Here is a 15,595-nt window from a genome sequence, read left to right as displayed (position 1 = left end):
AACATGTGCCTGTAACGGATAAAAAGATTAGAGAACAGTAATTCTGTGACAGCAAAATGTTGTCTTTGCAACCATTTTTCAAGGAGTCATCCAGGGTTTAATGTTTTTGTTTTTTGTCTCAGTCCCAGCCTAAAACAGGTCTCGCAATGTCCCAGACCTGGCAGTTGGGCTTATGGGAAATCTAGTAAGAGGGCAGTGTGAAAATGGTGGCAGTGGCAACATAATCATTCACTGCCAGGACCATTTCGTCCTGGACCGGCATGGCAGTGTGACTGCAGGCTGTAGGTTTCTGTGCAGCGGTAACAGTGGACGATGTGTAGCAGGTCTCTGTCACTCCATTCGTCTCCAGGCCCTCACAAGGGCATCTGTCTTCTTCCATCACCTCTCTCTGAAGCAGCAGCATGTTGTCACTGTTCACCCCCTTCACCTTGCTGTAGTCCTCCCCCTGGGGCATATGGGGGCAGCCTACAATGCGGCCACGGCCTGACACAACAGGCTGGAGAAGCACCATGTCCTCCTCGATGACCCTCTGGACTTCAACGTACTCAGTGGGCCGGAGAGCCGGCGACTGCAGCCCAGCAGGTGCCTGTTTGCGGCCGATGCTGGAGATGTTGACATCGCTGTGGGCCTGGAGTTGCCGGCGGGCCTGCGTCTGGGGGTGGAGCAGGTGAGGTTGCTTGTTGCTCAAGCAGAACCCCCAGTAGTTTGTTCCAAGAGCCTCCTTGGTGCTGTAGCCAGGCTGGGTGAGGTAGGAGGACGTCGAGCCTGGGGGGAGCAGGCTGTCGGAAAGGCAGTGCTGTTTGGCCATCTCAAGTGAGCTCCTTTGGTCCTGTGGGTTTGAGCTGTACTGGGGCAGTGGAGAAAACACAGACGGCCAGGTTTTCACCCTCCCACTGGACATGTACGGGCTAACCATGCCTTCATGAGAATAGGTCAACACTTCCTCCTCCCAGTCCTTCTGGTGCCTCTGTGCCTCCATCCCCATTCGACTGCTTTCCTGATCTGTTTGCCTCTCTTCTTCTTTTGCCTCTCCACATTTATCCATCAGCAGAACGTGGCTGTCACAGCTGCCCCGGCCGGAGTCGCTGTCAGATGTGGAGCTCTCAGATTTGAGGCAGCCATCATGTAGATCCTTGCTTTCCTCCAGCATCAGCTCCTGCTCTTCGGGAACATACACCTCTAAGTACTCCACCAGCAAGTCCTCGTAGTTAGATGATGTGGTTGGAGGAAAATCAGACACCACCAGTGCACTGAAGACCTCCTTAGACTTGCCATTCTACACACAAGGAGGAAAATTCAGTCTTAGAAAAGTAGTGACACAATCAGTCAGAAGTCTCTTTTGTTATTTAAATATGATTATTTGTAGCAGATTAGGAAAGTTATTATATAAATCAAAACATTGTTCCACATGTTGCTGCTTTACCTTAAGAAGCTGGTTATCAAATCCTTTGATTTTAGGACCAGGGACTGGTGGCAGAATGCAAAGCTTCAGACTTCACACATGAAAAAAAAGAGATCCATGTGAGCAGCAGATAAAATCAGTAAATCTGTGATGATACTAAAAATCAATACAGTTTGCATCAGACAATTTGCATAAGGAATTCATGATCATTGTTTTACCTGTGGCTGTTCATGTGTAGCAACCATGTGAGGATGAGGAAGATGAAGGCAGAAAAGACCGTAATGAGGATCCACACCGACCTCTCCCGATGGAAATCTTTAAGACACAACATAACGTGAGTGCTACAACACAACATACAACCTTATACTGTCTTATTTCTTCCTATGTTGATTAGTATTATATGTATTATAGGAGTTTAATTCATAATTGCATCCTGCTTTTATGCCATTATCATTAATTAAAGGAATAATTCACATTTCCCAAAATGTTGAACTATTCCTTTAATAAATGCAATATCTCTTATAAAAAACTATATGTTATATACTGTATGTACTGTGTAGTGTAGTGTAGTGTAGATAATTGTTGGTTGATGTCTTACAGTCAGGAACTTTGATGTAGGAAGTGGAACTCCATTCACTCCAAAAGCCATGATCGGGCTTACAGCGCACCTGAACCAGGTATGTACCACCTGACCGCAGGCTGAAAATGTTAAACGTCTTCTGCTGGCCTGCAAGGTGCATCTGGAAAGACAACACACACACAATTGACACAACATGAGCAATCATGCACAGTTGCGTCAGTCCTTCAAGTTGTCAACGTATAGATTATAAATGTTGTGTAGTTTGGTACACAAAATAAATTTGATTTTATGAGGAAATTAATCAGAAACATCCTCTGGTGAAAATGCGTCATACTGTTAATATCCACTAAGAGGCCGCAGGTCAAAGTATAATAGCACCTGTTCAATGACTAGTTCACTAACATGAGGCTTGCACGAGTTACGTACCTCCGAGTCATTTTCCCCCTCCAACTTGACGCGGAGCTCGTAGATGAGGGTGATCCAACCGGAGCGGGTGTCAGCCTTATGTGGCGGTTCCCATGACACCCGGAGGAAGGGCCAGCCCTTGTCCTCCATTACAGTCACTGTTACGTTCTCTGGAGGATTAGGCATGACTGGAGAGGGACAGAGAAAATGTGAATCAGAGAGGATGTGTTTTGTGTGTGTGACTGAGAGGAAGGAAGAGGAAAAAATTATTTTAAGTGAATAATAATGTTTCTAACAAAGTTTCCACTGTTTCCGATAGACAGGATTGTGTCCGTGTCTCTTCCTCTATGTAATAGTAAACCAATGCACACCTCCAGCGGATGGACACCGTCATCACAGGAGTGACTAAATATTTGTTGAAGCATGACAACGTGGTTGAGATAAATGTTAATGTTTAGGCTTTAAGTTATCTTCTTGGAGACACATACTTGACAATTGTGAAGTAAGACAGACTTAGGACAGATAACCAAATCAGGTCAACGCAACTATTAGGGACAAGTGGAAGACGAGCAGCCTCAAGGGCAAGGCGGATACTTTAAGTCTTTTAATTCTGTGGGTTTACACTGCCTTTTGGATTATTCATGAACAAAACATGCTTTTGTGTTTAGCAACATGACAGGATGGGACTAATTCCATGCAATATTTATATCATGTTACATAACGACGTACATATACACAGTATTTATATTTAATCAGATGTCAGATAAAAGGAAAAAGCTGGAATTCTTCTGTTGACAACAAATACCATGAAAAGTCCAAAAGCAGCAGTGTGTTAGCTCATCTCCCAATACTTTCAAACTTCCCTACCCTGACTGCGACTCTCGTCCCCAAGCCCCATTTGTACCTACTTTTAAAATGGGTCACAAAGATTTTTTTTTATTTTAAAAAGTAATTTCCTAAAACAGCAGGGAACTGTAGATTTGAAAAAAACATCACTCAAAGAGGAGAGAATAGTGCAGTTTGTCGGGAACTATTTTCAGCCACGGATTAATATGTATTTGGTGCTCTAATGAGTATTTCCGTCAGCAGGACAGTGTATGTGGGACTAACTCAAAATATACAACAGTGTGATCCGTGGTGATCTTAATGATGGAACATGTCACCCAGTGCAACAGTGTGGCACTTTTATCTGTTTTGGACAACAATTGAGGTCTATGGCACAGAGGAATAGGCTATATTAGGCTTGGGATAGACAGGCAATACTATTTAGTATGTCCTTTAAGTCACTCAATTTCTCTTACATTTGGTTTTATCTTAATCAACCTTTATTCAGCAGGCTAACACAATGCTCACTGCTTTAAAATGGTGACCTTCAGCGCGCAGTTGGAGCTCCCTCCACAGCTGGAGGGAGAATAAGTACACTCAGGGAGCATTAGTCCCAGTGTTACCCAGTGTGCCATTGAGCAGCTGTGTGAGTGTGTGTTAAAATACACTGTTTTAATCCTCATGGGGAAATTGTGCCTCGAATGTCACACTAAACCACGAGAACAAATATAACCTCCCAAAAAAGTAGCATGCGTTGCCTTACCAATGTACACCACATCTATATCCACGGGGTCGGAGAAGGTGCTGCCCAGTGTGTTGGTGGCCACCACAGTGATGTTGTAGTTGACCCAGATGGACGTGTCGTTCTTGTTAAAGAAGCAGGAGTTCTCTCCAGCTGTGCGGTAGTCGGGACACTCGTGCACTATCTCAGAGCTGCAAGAGAGGCAGGGTAACAGCATGTAATGGCGTGTGTGTGTTTGCATTGTTACATTTCTGAAGAACAGCATGCATTCTTCATGCTACAAATCCTGAGACTGTATGTGTGTATATGGGGAACAAGATGAGACAAACAAGAGGAGAGGGTGATTGCAAGATAAATGATGGCCATGTTTTTTCTGAATTGCAGACAGAAATGAAAGAAAATGTTCAGAGCCATTAACGAGATGAGTGGATGATACCAGTGGGTTTAATTTCTTTCCTATATCCTCTCAATTCGCCCTTTTGTTATCTGTACTTGTTTTATGCTTTCCTGTTACGCCTGCACCTTGTGTATCGTTTTCTTTCCTACTACAGGTTTGCTTCGTCTCTAGGATGTTCTGTTTTCAAGAAGACATCGAAAAAATGACTGTGATGCTGACATGTTGGCCACCCCCACAGACACTTGAATTCAAATCCCAGTAGACCTGGGTGCTTTAATGAACACAAATGGGAGTGTTAATGATAAGAAACCAGATGATTAGAAATGTGTCGTCGTTGCTGTAGCAGCGACTGGTTAGTCAGAGGACCTGTTCAGTAGCGGGTTGTTCTCTGAAAGATGGTGTGAGAATTTTAACTACAGTGAATTTGTTGTGCAGCTGAAAGCAGAATGGAAGGCAACACACACAAATATGCTAAGCTAAGCTAACTGACTGCTTTCCATAGACAGACATGAGAGTAGTATCTCCTCATCTAACTCTCAAGAGCAAGAAAGCGAATAAGCCTATTTCCAAAAATGTTGAACTACTCCTTTAATACATGCTTTATATTTTATGTAAAGTATATGTTATATATAAGCCAAAACAACAGCCTTTAACATTTTCCCCAGCATTAACTTTGTGCTCCTCTCACTGTATCTGCTCTGCCACCCTCACCTCCATTTCCATCAGCCTCCAGCTTTGTAGGTGAACAAAAATGTTCCAGTCCCCCTCTCCTCTGTCTCTGCATCTGTGTCTGTTTTAACCAATTTTAAAACCCACATCCACGGGCACAACCAGAGCCACATAACTCTCTGCAAGCTTTATCCTCTTATACCTGTCTGCTGCCCTCAATGCTGCCAACCACCAAGTAGGCCGCTCACTGACAACTGTGCCGACCTTGAGAATGTAAAGATGTCCACTAGTGTTTGCTGTGATTGCTGTACTGATGCTATGCTCTATTCTTCTTCCTCATGTATGTTGAGGTGACATCCTCATCTTTGCTGACTCCACAGTCCACAGAAATCAAACCAGGATCCTACATTAGACCTCTCTCTTGATGATGAACATACTGGTGACTGCTAGCAATCCATTCTTGTTTCTCACTGAGCACAACAATCCAATTAAGTGAATGTGTAACTGCATGAAACTGGAAGCCACTCACTTTTCTTTGCGATAGTACAGGGCGTAGGTGGTCGGCAGTCCCCCATCAGAGCCTGGCTCCCACCAGCAGGTGAAGGTCTCTTTTTCGGGAGAGCGACATCTGGTCAGTGCGGGCTTCCCTGGCAGGCTGTAACCTAAAAGACAGACAGGAAAAAGAGGAAATTAAAGCAAATAAAACATTACATACTAAACAGTGTGTATTATGTAACAAAAATAGAGAACAACAGATGTGGCTAGTGAATGATGTGTAATACACCACAAAAATATCCACAGTTAAACAACACTATTACTTATCACCTATTAATTGTGCAGCTGTGGCTCCTGCTTCCTGTGTCAACAGCCTGGCAACCAGACACCTATCAAATATCTTAACTCATTGCCAGAAACTTAAGAAGATACTGAGACTGTGTGTCTGGCTATATCCGAAACACTTACTCATTCCCTTCGCATGCAGCGTGAACAATAGCAGCAACAACAGCGGGACAACTTCCAAGACTTTCTTCATCATGGCACCACAAAGCCTCGGCTGTTGGATGGAGAAAAAAAACAAATGGTGAGTGTGTGTGAACTGTCTGATCTGAGCTCTTGACAAATCACATGGTCCACAATGTTTGATGCTGTCTGCCACAACAGCGGAACTGTAGCACGTCTTATATCGATATTATATATTATATTGTACTGCCCACTGTAGTTGAGATGTTTTCTTATGTTATACCGAAATGAATTTAAAGCATAATTAGGAAGAGACAACATAAAAGGTTGTCATTAGTAGAGGAAAAAAACCATGACGAAATATTGGATACATTACTGCCGAGATAAAGAATAACATATGCATGGAAAATGTATCAGCAGTGACACAGAATAGACTTTAAAAGCAATTTGTTTGATTACTGAATTCAACTCATACCCTAAACAGACATGATAAATATTAAAATGAGACAAAATCTACAAAACTATGATAAATGTGATGAACTGAAAGAGAGAATGTTTGCTCTGTCGCTAAGGATTAAAAAAACATCCTCTCCGTTTCTGTCTACCTCTACCAGCTGGCACATGCGGCGTAACTGATTGCATAACCTGAGTTGGGGCTTTTGCCTCAACAACAGAGTCGCTGCCGGCCAGCCCGGCTCTCGTACACATGACTTGGACATCTGCATTTCCCTCGCCATGTGCAGATGTTTGACTCATTACTCGGCATGACCCTTTCTCTCTGAACTCACAGAGAGGACAGGGAGAGTATGGAGAACCGCAGGAGGGGAGATGATATAGAGGTTAGATAGACGGGAGAGATGATGTTGCATCAGTGAAAACTAAAAGCTGGCAGAAAGCCCTTCCCCTCACATGCTCTCTCACGTGCTCTCTCTCTTTCTTCTGATTACTGATGATGAATAGCTGCCGTCAGTTTAGGATTTGACGTATTGATAGAGAGACCTCTTGACTTGAATCTAGTCCACCAAGGCCAGGAAAAAAGTGTGGACAGATGCATGTTCACATTCTCAGTAGGAATTTTCTTATATGCTACAGCAACACCCCCAAAGCATAATTTTGCCAAAAACAAACATAGAAAAGGGATGCAAAACAAGGTGGTCATCTGACTGAACAATGACATGCTAATGACGTAGGTAACAGGAAATGGAATCCAAGAAATGCATTTACAAACGTTACAAACATTACAACACGATTATGTGACTGGATTTTTGATTTAAGCCAAAATTTTGATTTCTCTCCAAAGAAATAACATATAGCTTGAAGGGAAACTCTTTAATTTGTATCTAATTTGTTATTTTGATTTGGAGCTTTTCTAGTGTGCATGCCCCACCTGCACCTTTGCTCCCGCTGTCCCACAGGCCTGACATGGCTCCTGGCTGGCTACGCTGTTTTCTTGAAAGCTTTGTTTAGTGGAAACATGGGGGAGCTACAGTGAAATCGAGGAGTGCAGGTGGTATTTCCATTTAACACCTTGTGTGAAACACAACAATAGAGACAAGTTTCTGCTTCTCACTAACCATCTGCTTTTGAATTTCTTTGCATTTCAGGAGACGATGTAAGCCTGCAGGTAAGGTCTGCTCAGCGGCCACATGGTGATTAAAAAAACAACATTTTCCCACTTTTGCAGGCAGCTTGTACACTTCCTGTCACAAAGACTTTGGGCAACCGATTGTTATCAACTCTTCTTGATGGTTCTTTAATTTCATCACCGTCACCATGATCTGATAATTGGCATTAAGGTCAAGGCACTGGATTAGCCTTCTGCTGCATATAGCCGTCTTACGTAACCAGCAGCCCAAACTGAATAAGCTGCTAAGCTGAGAAAGTGCTGGCCAACAGTGCAGAACTCCTCCCTCACAGATAATATTGGTCTGAATGTTATGTTTAAAGTAAATTATATCGATTCTCTCGAGTACATTTTCTATTTTGATAAACCTTTTTTAAGTTTTACCTCCTCTTGCCTTGTTTTTTTTAACTTTACTGTATATCTCAACACATTTAGGGTCATCATAGAAAACACATGTACATTTAGCTGCTTGCTCGCTGGCCCACTGCTCCACAGTTGTACATAGGTTCAACACGGTGACCTCATGTACAACACAGTTAAAATGACAGACGTACACTTTAGAAAAGTATATTGAAGCAACCAACTAAGTGTGTTGAAGAGTGCTAAGTAAAGAACACAACATACAACAAATCAGAAGTGAGTCCGCCAGGTCATCGTGAGGCTAAGGCCCAGATCCAGACAAGTGAATATGAATCATTCATGACTTGTGTCCGTCAGTGGCCTCTCAATTTCAAAAGGTGAGGAGGGGATGTGTCAAATGACATGTTGAGGTAAAATGTGAGCAGTGAAGCAAGATGTTCCCCTCGGGCATGTTTGTACGACGGCTCACCTTTGCAAAAGTGATTAATAAGGAATGTTTCTGTCACAGCACTGAGGACCGCAGCAGCAGAACAGTACAGCAGCCCTGTTTGTAAGAACCTGGCCCTCTCTTCTGGAAGTCCACAAAGTACACAGTATATCCTCAGTGATTTACTGCACAGTCACGTATTTCAGTTTTATATTAACTTACATGCAGCGCAAATAAAATAAGCTAACAGGACTGTTAGCTTCTAAATCATACTTGATTTAAAGATAGAAAATATATAATATATATAGACAAGGAAACAGTGACAGTCTCTTCCGACTTTGTATTATGTAGGAACTTTGTATTCACAAAGTGGATCAGCAGGTGTGGCATGACAGAAATGTCAGTTTCCTCGAGTGACACTTTCATATCTGTCTGCTTATTAGAAAATATAGATGGTATACATTACAAAGAAGTGAAGGAATATGTTTCCAGGAATCTGCTTTCATATAAAAACCTTGACCTGTATTCCTGCTCAGACTGGAACACACCAGACACTTCCCAGTACAGTAAAAAAACGGTTTGATCATCAGCACCAAGCATTTTTTTTTCTTATGGTGGTAGTCAAGGGCAGAGAGCCAAAGAAAGGCTAAGTAATTTTGGAACAAATGCAGCAAGAATCAGTAGAGTTAATATTTGTACACTTATAAACTAATTTAAAATGGATACTGTAGACTGACAGGCTCGTACACGCAGGTCTGAAACTGTATAAACCAACATGATAATGATATAAGAGAGAGTTAAATACCAAGGTTCAGTTAAAGCTTGTCATAGACAACGTTCAAAACATAATTCACTGTATAAGCAGCGTTCAAGATACACAGAAACTAAGCCGAAAGAACAATGTGACACAAACAGTACATTTATGACGAGAATAAAACTGTCACAACACCTTTCACTTGACAAACATTAAACCATTTACAGCTCTCACTCTCAACTATAGACATTTAACCATAAAAAAAAAAAAACCAAAGCACAAATCATGCGTCACCTATTTCGGCACCGTTCCAGCTACAGTAACTGCAACACTTCTTACTGTAAAAGTGTTGCCTGTGAAATTGAACTTCCTCTATTGTCTTGGCCAACCTACATCCTGTGCCCTCCTGTATCTCGGAAGCACTCACGCAGTGGAAAAGACATGGCTTAAAAGGACAGCAGGCAACACACCCTATAGTAATAATGATCTGAGTGATCTTCAGCCGTACGGAAGTTAGAAATAGGTTGGTGAGATAAGGGCAACAGCGAGGATACCTGTATTTATAGTAGGCCACGACAGTTTACTGTGGTTCCTGTGTGTAGGAGAGCGAAGCAATATTCCTTCAATACATGTGATTTGGAGAGTGGCTTCTAGTAGTTTAAGTGATTTTTAAGTGTTTTGATGGTGAAATAATTACAGATTTCATTGCAGCTGCAGGCATGTGCTTTCTCTGATGGTGGGCATCATAACATCCTAACTCACCCCCATCTGGTTTGTCCTCATCAAATGGGAACACTGAGTGAAATAGCTTCATCTATGTGCACGTGAGAGGGAAGAATTAATACTTTTTTTTGTCGTTTAAATTATAGAGAGCGCATTAGGAAGCAAATGCCTTACAAAACAGCACTAGTCATGAGGTTGTGAAGTGAATTTTGTATCATGAGTTGCCACTTATTTTGGTTTCTATGTATGGCAAAGCAACACTTTCCACCAAAGCTGCTACATTATAAATGTTAATATAATGTCAATAAAGCATACAGGTTCAATGCTAACACAGATTTGATGTGATATCTGTCATGTGTACATGCGGACCTGTACAGAGAATACTCATATTACAGTACATATTCTGTTATATCAAACAAGCATTTCTTGTTTGTGTTTTCAGTAACAAAAAGGCCAAAGCCAGCGTTCTCTTTCTGATCTGGAGAACTGATCAAACTGACATGCATAACTTTTCAGAATTGTACCCATTAAGCATGAATAACTCGTTACTATTGATAAGTAAGAATTTCAAAATACGGGCACAAGTGATGTACTGCTTTAAAATGACTTTTTTTTAAAACAATCCTAGACAGATTTTATGCTTCAACCAGGCTGAGCTAACAAGTGTGTGTAGTTAGCATGCAATGCCCAGCACTGACTATATAAAGCCCTGGTGCAGGTCTAACAGTGGAAAGAGTCAGTAAGCTGCAGGCATCCAACGTTATAATCCAGTATTGAGTTGATCAGCTTGGTGCTATAAAGGCAGACGGCCTCTTTGCCTTTTCCTAGCCTGACTATAAGGCCAATAGGTACGCGGAGGAGGAGCACATCATGACTATGGAAATCCCATTACACCTCTGACATCCCAGCATCATCATCCTCCTACATTGAAGGACATAACCTGCCAATCAGTCAGCGGTCAACCAAACTGTGGGAGTCATTTTACGGAAGACATTACATATATGTGTAAATTGATTCAGAGTCAAGTTGTCAGTGTTGTGACAAATTAATTTGATGCCTTGCCAGTGAGACAACTGTAGACGTCAAATGTGGAAGTCTGACATAGATTTAATTTCAGCTATGGGCAAAATCACTTGACTGTCTCACATAATCCAAAAACCTTAAATCACTCTCAAAGATGTTCATCCAAGAACCAACCATGCTTCTTCATCTCCATCTCTCAACTGTGAAATTAATAAATAATAATTTAAAGCCCCCTCCACACAAAAACTTGTTTCTTCTTGTTGGGTGTTTGAGCTGCAGGATGGTATATGTACAAATAGTTTGGAAGCCACATCCTGGCCCAATTTGCAACTTATACAAGTGTGATGTAGAAAGTTGAAGCCGCCAATGCACAAACACTTTTTTCATTCAACTTTTTTTTTTTTGTTGGCATGGAAAGAGGAAAGAAGTTACCCTTTTACTACCCCCCACAAACATGTATGTGCACACACACACACACACACACACACACACACACACACATATATACACACACACACACACATGCAAGCAACAGGCAACAAATTATAACGGCAATATAACGATAAGCACACGACGACACGGTCCTCAGGTGTTACCTGCGCCATTAGGCAGCTTGCAGCAGCAATAACCAGATTTGGACTTTACAACATCCTCTGTGACGTTCAAAGTGAGTGATATAAAGTATTCTCAGTGCTGATTTATAGGCTACATGGTTGATACGACCGTCAAACAGTCCACCATCTGCAACTGGACTGAACTGAGTGGAGTGACATCTCCGTGATCCCTCTCTCTGGTCTGGGTTCATTCAGACCGGTCCTGGTACTACAACCTGTCCTGAGAGGTCAATGCATATCTTACCAGCAGCTGACAGGAGTTTTCAGTCTCTCCCTCGGTGCATTGGCCGTGGTGACTCCGCTGCCGGCACCCAGAAGAGCGGGCTTACCGATTTGTGTAACTGGTCACACGCATTACCGACCGACCCGGGCGGCTCAGCTGTCCAGACAGAGAAGAAGTCGCCACATCCACTCTCAGCGCGTCTATGATCCTGGGGAGGGCGGGGCAGAGGAGCCCGCCCCCCCCCCCCCCCCCGCCGTGTAAAACGCCGCCCCCGGCTCTTGTTGCAACAGAACAGGGTTTCGAGGAGGCTGGCCGAGTATGACATCCAGCAGAAGTTCGCCACAGGTGAAAATAAAAGGGAGGATTGGGAGCTTAAAACTGTTCAATGTGAAATCTTGTCTTTTAAATGAACTTAATATTCCATTTCATTATATGTGTGTTTGTGCGAGTGTGTTATGGTAAGAGATTGGGATACACGTCTAGTGGTTGCGGTTAAGGTAACTCTCCAGGAAGTGAATGGCAGGCTTTCCTTGCAAGTGTGTGTGTGTGTGTGTGTGTGTGTGTGTGTGTGTGTGTGTGTGTGCGCGCGCGCGCGCGCGCGCACTGTGAAAATACTCCACTACAAATAAAAGTCCTGCATTCAAAACTTTACCTTATTAAAAGTATGTAAGTATCCTCAGCAAAATGTACACAAGTATCAAAAGTAAAAATACTCATTGTGCAGTAAAATGGTCTCTGCCTGTGTTTTACTATTATATATTATATTACTGGTGCACTAATGTGTATGTTGCATTTTACTGCTAATTGTAACTACTTTATGTACTGTTGGGTTTAATCTACAGCGCTGCATTAACTAAAGCTGTCAGACAAATTTAGTGGAGTAAAAAGTATAATATTTGCCTCTGAGATGTAGTGGAGCAGAAGTTGCATAAAATAGAAATTCTTAAGTAAAGCTACTACTACTACTACTCCTCCACAGAAACCTACTTATCTGTTATACTATCAGAAATGTTGTGAAATGTGGGCTACTAATGTGGTGGGCCTGTGGTACATCAACACACTGTGCCCTTGCTGTAAGTACATTCATTGTGTGTATAAAAAATATCTCCTGTGGTTTTTGCTGCTACCTTAGTGACTTGTACTCACTCTACGTATGAACAAATATTGTAAAACACGTTGTGGCAATCAGAAGGATGTGCGCTGCTAAAACAATGTTTATACTGTCACTGGTTCCTCTTACTGGGAGCTGTAAACATAGTAAGGTCTCCCAGTATTTGACTGACTCACTCTCTTTTATTTATGCATTCATGTGTGTTTATCTATATGCAAAGGATTAATACACTCCTTTTATGTAGGATTTAATTCTCTAAAAGGAAAAAAACAGCATACATTTAGTTCCCACTGAAAAGACTGTATATATGTATCTCTATCTCTACATGTTTCCAGGAATCTGCTTTCATATAAAAATCAAAAACCTTGACCTGTATTCCTGCTCAGACTGGAACACACCAGACACTTCCCAGTACTGTAAAAAAAAAAACTTTTGTTATGGGGGTAGTCAAGGGCAGAGAGACAAAGAAAACAAGGCTTAGAACTTGAAGTAAATTTCAAGGAAATGAAACTGCTAGCACTAAAGAATCATTAGAGTTAATATTTGTACACTTATAAACTAATTTAAAATGGATACTGTAGACTGACAGGCTCGTACACGCAGGTCTGAAACAGTATAAACCAACATGATAACGGTGTAAGATCCCAAGACAGAGTTAAATACCATGGTTCAGGTAAAGCTCTCTGACATACTACATTCTCCATCTTTTGTTCCATAATATAATAATTTCTCCTCATAGACAGACCTCATGTACAGGCAGCGTTCAAGATACACAGAAGTTAAGCTGAAAGAACAACAACATGACACCAATTCTGCATCTCTTCGTCTCTGTCTAAATGGCATAAAAAGGAAGTCTTGATGTGTAGATGAGGTTAACAGTTCTTTTTCTGATATTCTGTATGAACAACAATGAAAGACGCGCTCTTTCTGCAGATACACAACATGTAGGCTGTAAAGGATCAAACATTTCAGCTGTTGGAAATTCACAATGATGAATGAATTTCAGATTTCTTCAGGGAACCTGTCTCTGAATCCGATCATTGTCTCCTGAACCGAACTTCCTCTTCGCTCATTGTGTGTGACTTTGTGGGAAGCCACACCTACAGAGACGTGAGGCAAACACACATATGATGCGTTCGTGTTAAAGATGAGAAATTCCTGGAAAACAATGTGCGCTTGGCATTAAAATGTAAACTATCTTCAGGTTAAATCAGGTAAAGAAATAAAAAACGATGAAGAAACAGTAAAGTAAAGCATTGTTCAGATATTCAGTATAATACTGTATTGGTCTCTATCAAAGTCATAATAGAGGCAAACTTGTTCTCTGCATGCCCTCTAATATATTTTATATATATATATATATACAACATATTTGTCTTGATTTGTTGGGGCTTGCTTATTGATTAGTGATAAGTGCATATTCTTCTTAATGTGTGTAATAAATGTAATTATTTGGGAATAAGCATACAACCATTCTGTGTTGAAACAAGCATTTGGGTGAATGATGGCCTTGTATCAAGGGTGGCCCTCCTCTTTTCAGCTCTACTTAGGAGCAATAATATTATATAACATGGCCATCTGCTCTTCACATTGATTTGAAAGTCCCATTATGCCACATAGCCATGTTGAATGCCAGTGAACGTTTGAACAAGGACGCGCTTGGTGGATGACCTCAACAGGACAAGTTCAAGAGTGCAGATGTAGTGCCCGATTTTAAAAATAATTGTCTCCGTCATTCATAGTGAACGTTTTCGTGTTGGGGGCGTGCGTGTGCGCAGCAGGGGATGAGGTTTCGGTATGACAGCTCGTGTACGTGTGCTTGCTCGCTGATGCTGTTGCACAAGAAGAGGACCGAGGCTCGAGCTGCAGTCAGAGGTGAAGGACCGAGCTTTAACTCTACATCAATAAACACAGTTTACAGCGTGTAAGTGCCATGTCTGTGTGGCATCTCAATCACTGGACATCTGGAATCAGTGGGATACAGAGACAAACCGGGACACACGATGATGATGATGATGATGACGACGATCATGACTATGTAGTGACATCTAGCGGCGCTTTGGGGAACTGGTTAGACATGTCAGTCTGTTGAACGAACCAACCCCAGGCTCTCGGAAATATCAAGGAAATTGGGATCTATCTTTATTGATTGAGTATAGGTGTTTCGCCTACGTGAAGAAAGCCAAATAACTGCAGGCTGGGGTAGATTCCTCTAAGAGTATGATGATGTTATTGATTGGAAAGAAAGAAAGAAAGAAAGAAAGAAAGAAAGAAAGAAAAAATTGAATCTGATGTGACATTTTTGTATGTTTTAAATGTGTTTATGTTGGCTGGTAGAATTGAATTTGGTGCAGAAGACGTCGATAGGCGGCAGTATAGCACCGGCGATTTAAGAAACAAACAAACATCACAACATCACTTGTCTCTCGATATGTTAGCGAGCTATGAATGAATGATGAATGGATGAATGACAAAAGGGCATCATCAGTGTGAGTCATCCCGCATTTGCTGCACATATTATAGCCTATCCATTGCTTAAACTATATAAACAAATAGATTTATTTTAAATAAATTAACAAAATAATTATGTTGTGCAAGAGGATTACCTCTGAGGCTGAGTGTGAATGGGAACTCTTCACATACAGGACCAAGGAGTTGTAAGTGTCTATATGGCCACCTGAGGGCACTGAGTTCATGTCCTGCATATTTTTTCATCAGGTTATGGTAACCTTTATTTTTAGAATAAATAGTGTATT

The 15,595-nt window shown here is 41.7% G+C and overlaps 1 protein-coding gene across 1 annotated transcript; it reads right to left on the bottom strand.

Moving 5' to 3' along the window:
* Positions 1-181: 181 nt before the first annotated feature.
* prlra (prolactin receptor a) lies at positions 182-6,056 on the bottom strand. Its single transcript, XM_070924461.1, has 8 exons — positions 5,984-6,056; positions 5,550-5,682; positions 3,976-4,145; positions 2,409-2,575; positions 2,001-2,142; positions 1,621-1,717; positions 1,424-1,493; positions 182-1,276 (listed from the first exon to the last, which is right to left on the bottom strand). Exons 1-8 carry the CDS (start codon positions 6,054-6,056, stop codon positions 182-184), a joined length of 1,947 nt encoding a protein of 648 aa, XP_070780562.1.
* Between the last annotated feature and the right edge of the window lie 9,539 nt (positions 6,057-15,595).

Source organism: Enoplosus armatus, chromosome 18, assembly GCF_043641665.1.
Source record: "Enoplosus armatus isolate fEnoArm2 chromosome 18, fEnoArm2.hap1, whole genome shotgun sequence".
Lineage (NCBI taxonomy): Eukaryota > Metazoa > Chordata > Actinopteri > Centrarchiformes > Enoplosidae > Enoplosus > Enoplosus armatus.
The sequence above is the reverse complement of the archived record's forward strand: the minus strand, read 5'-3'. Positions and strand labels throughout refer to the sequence as shown.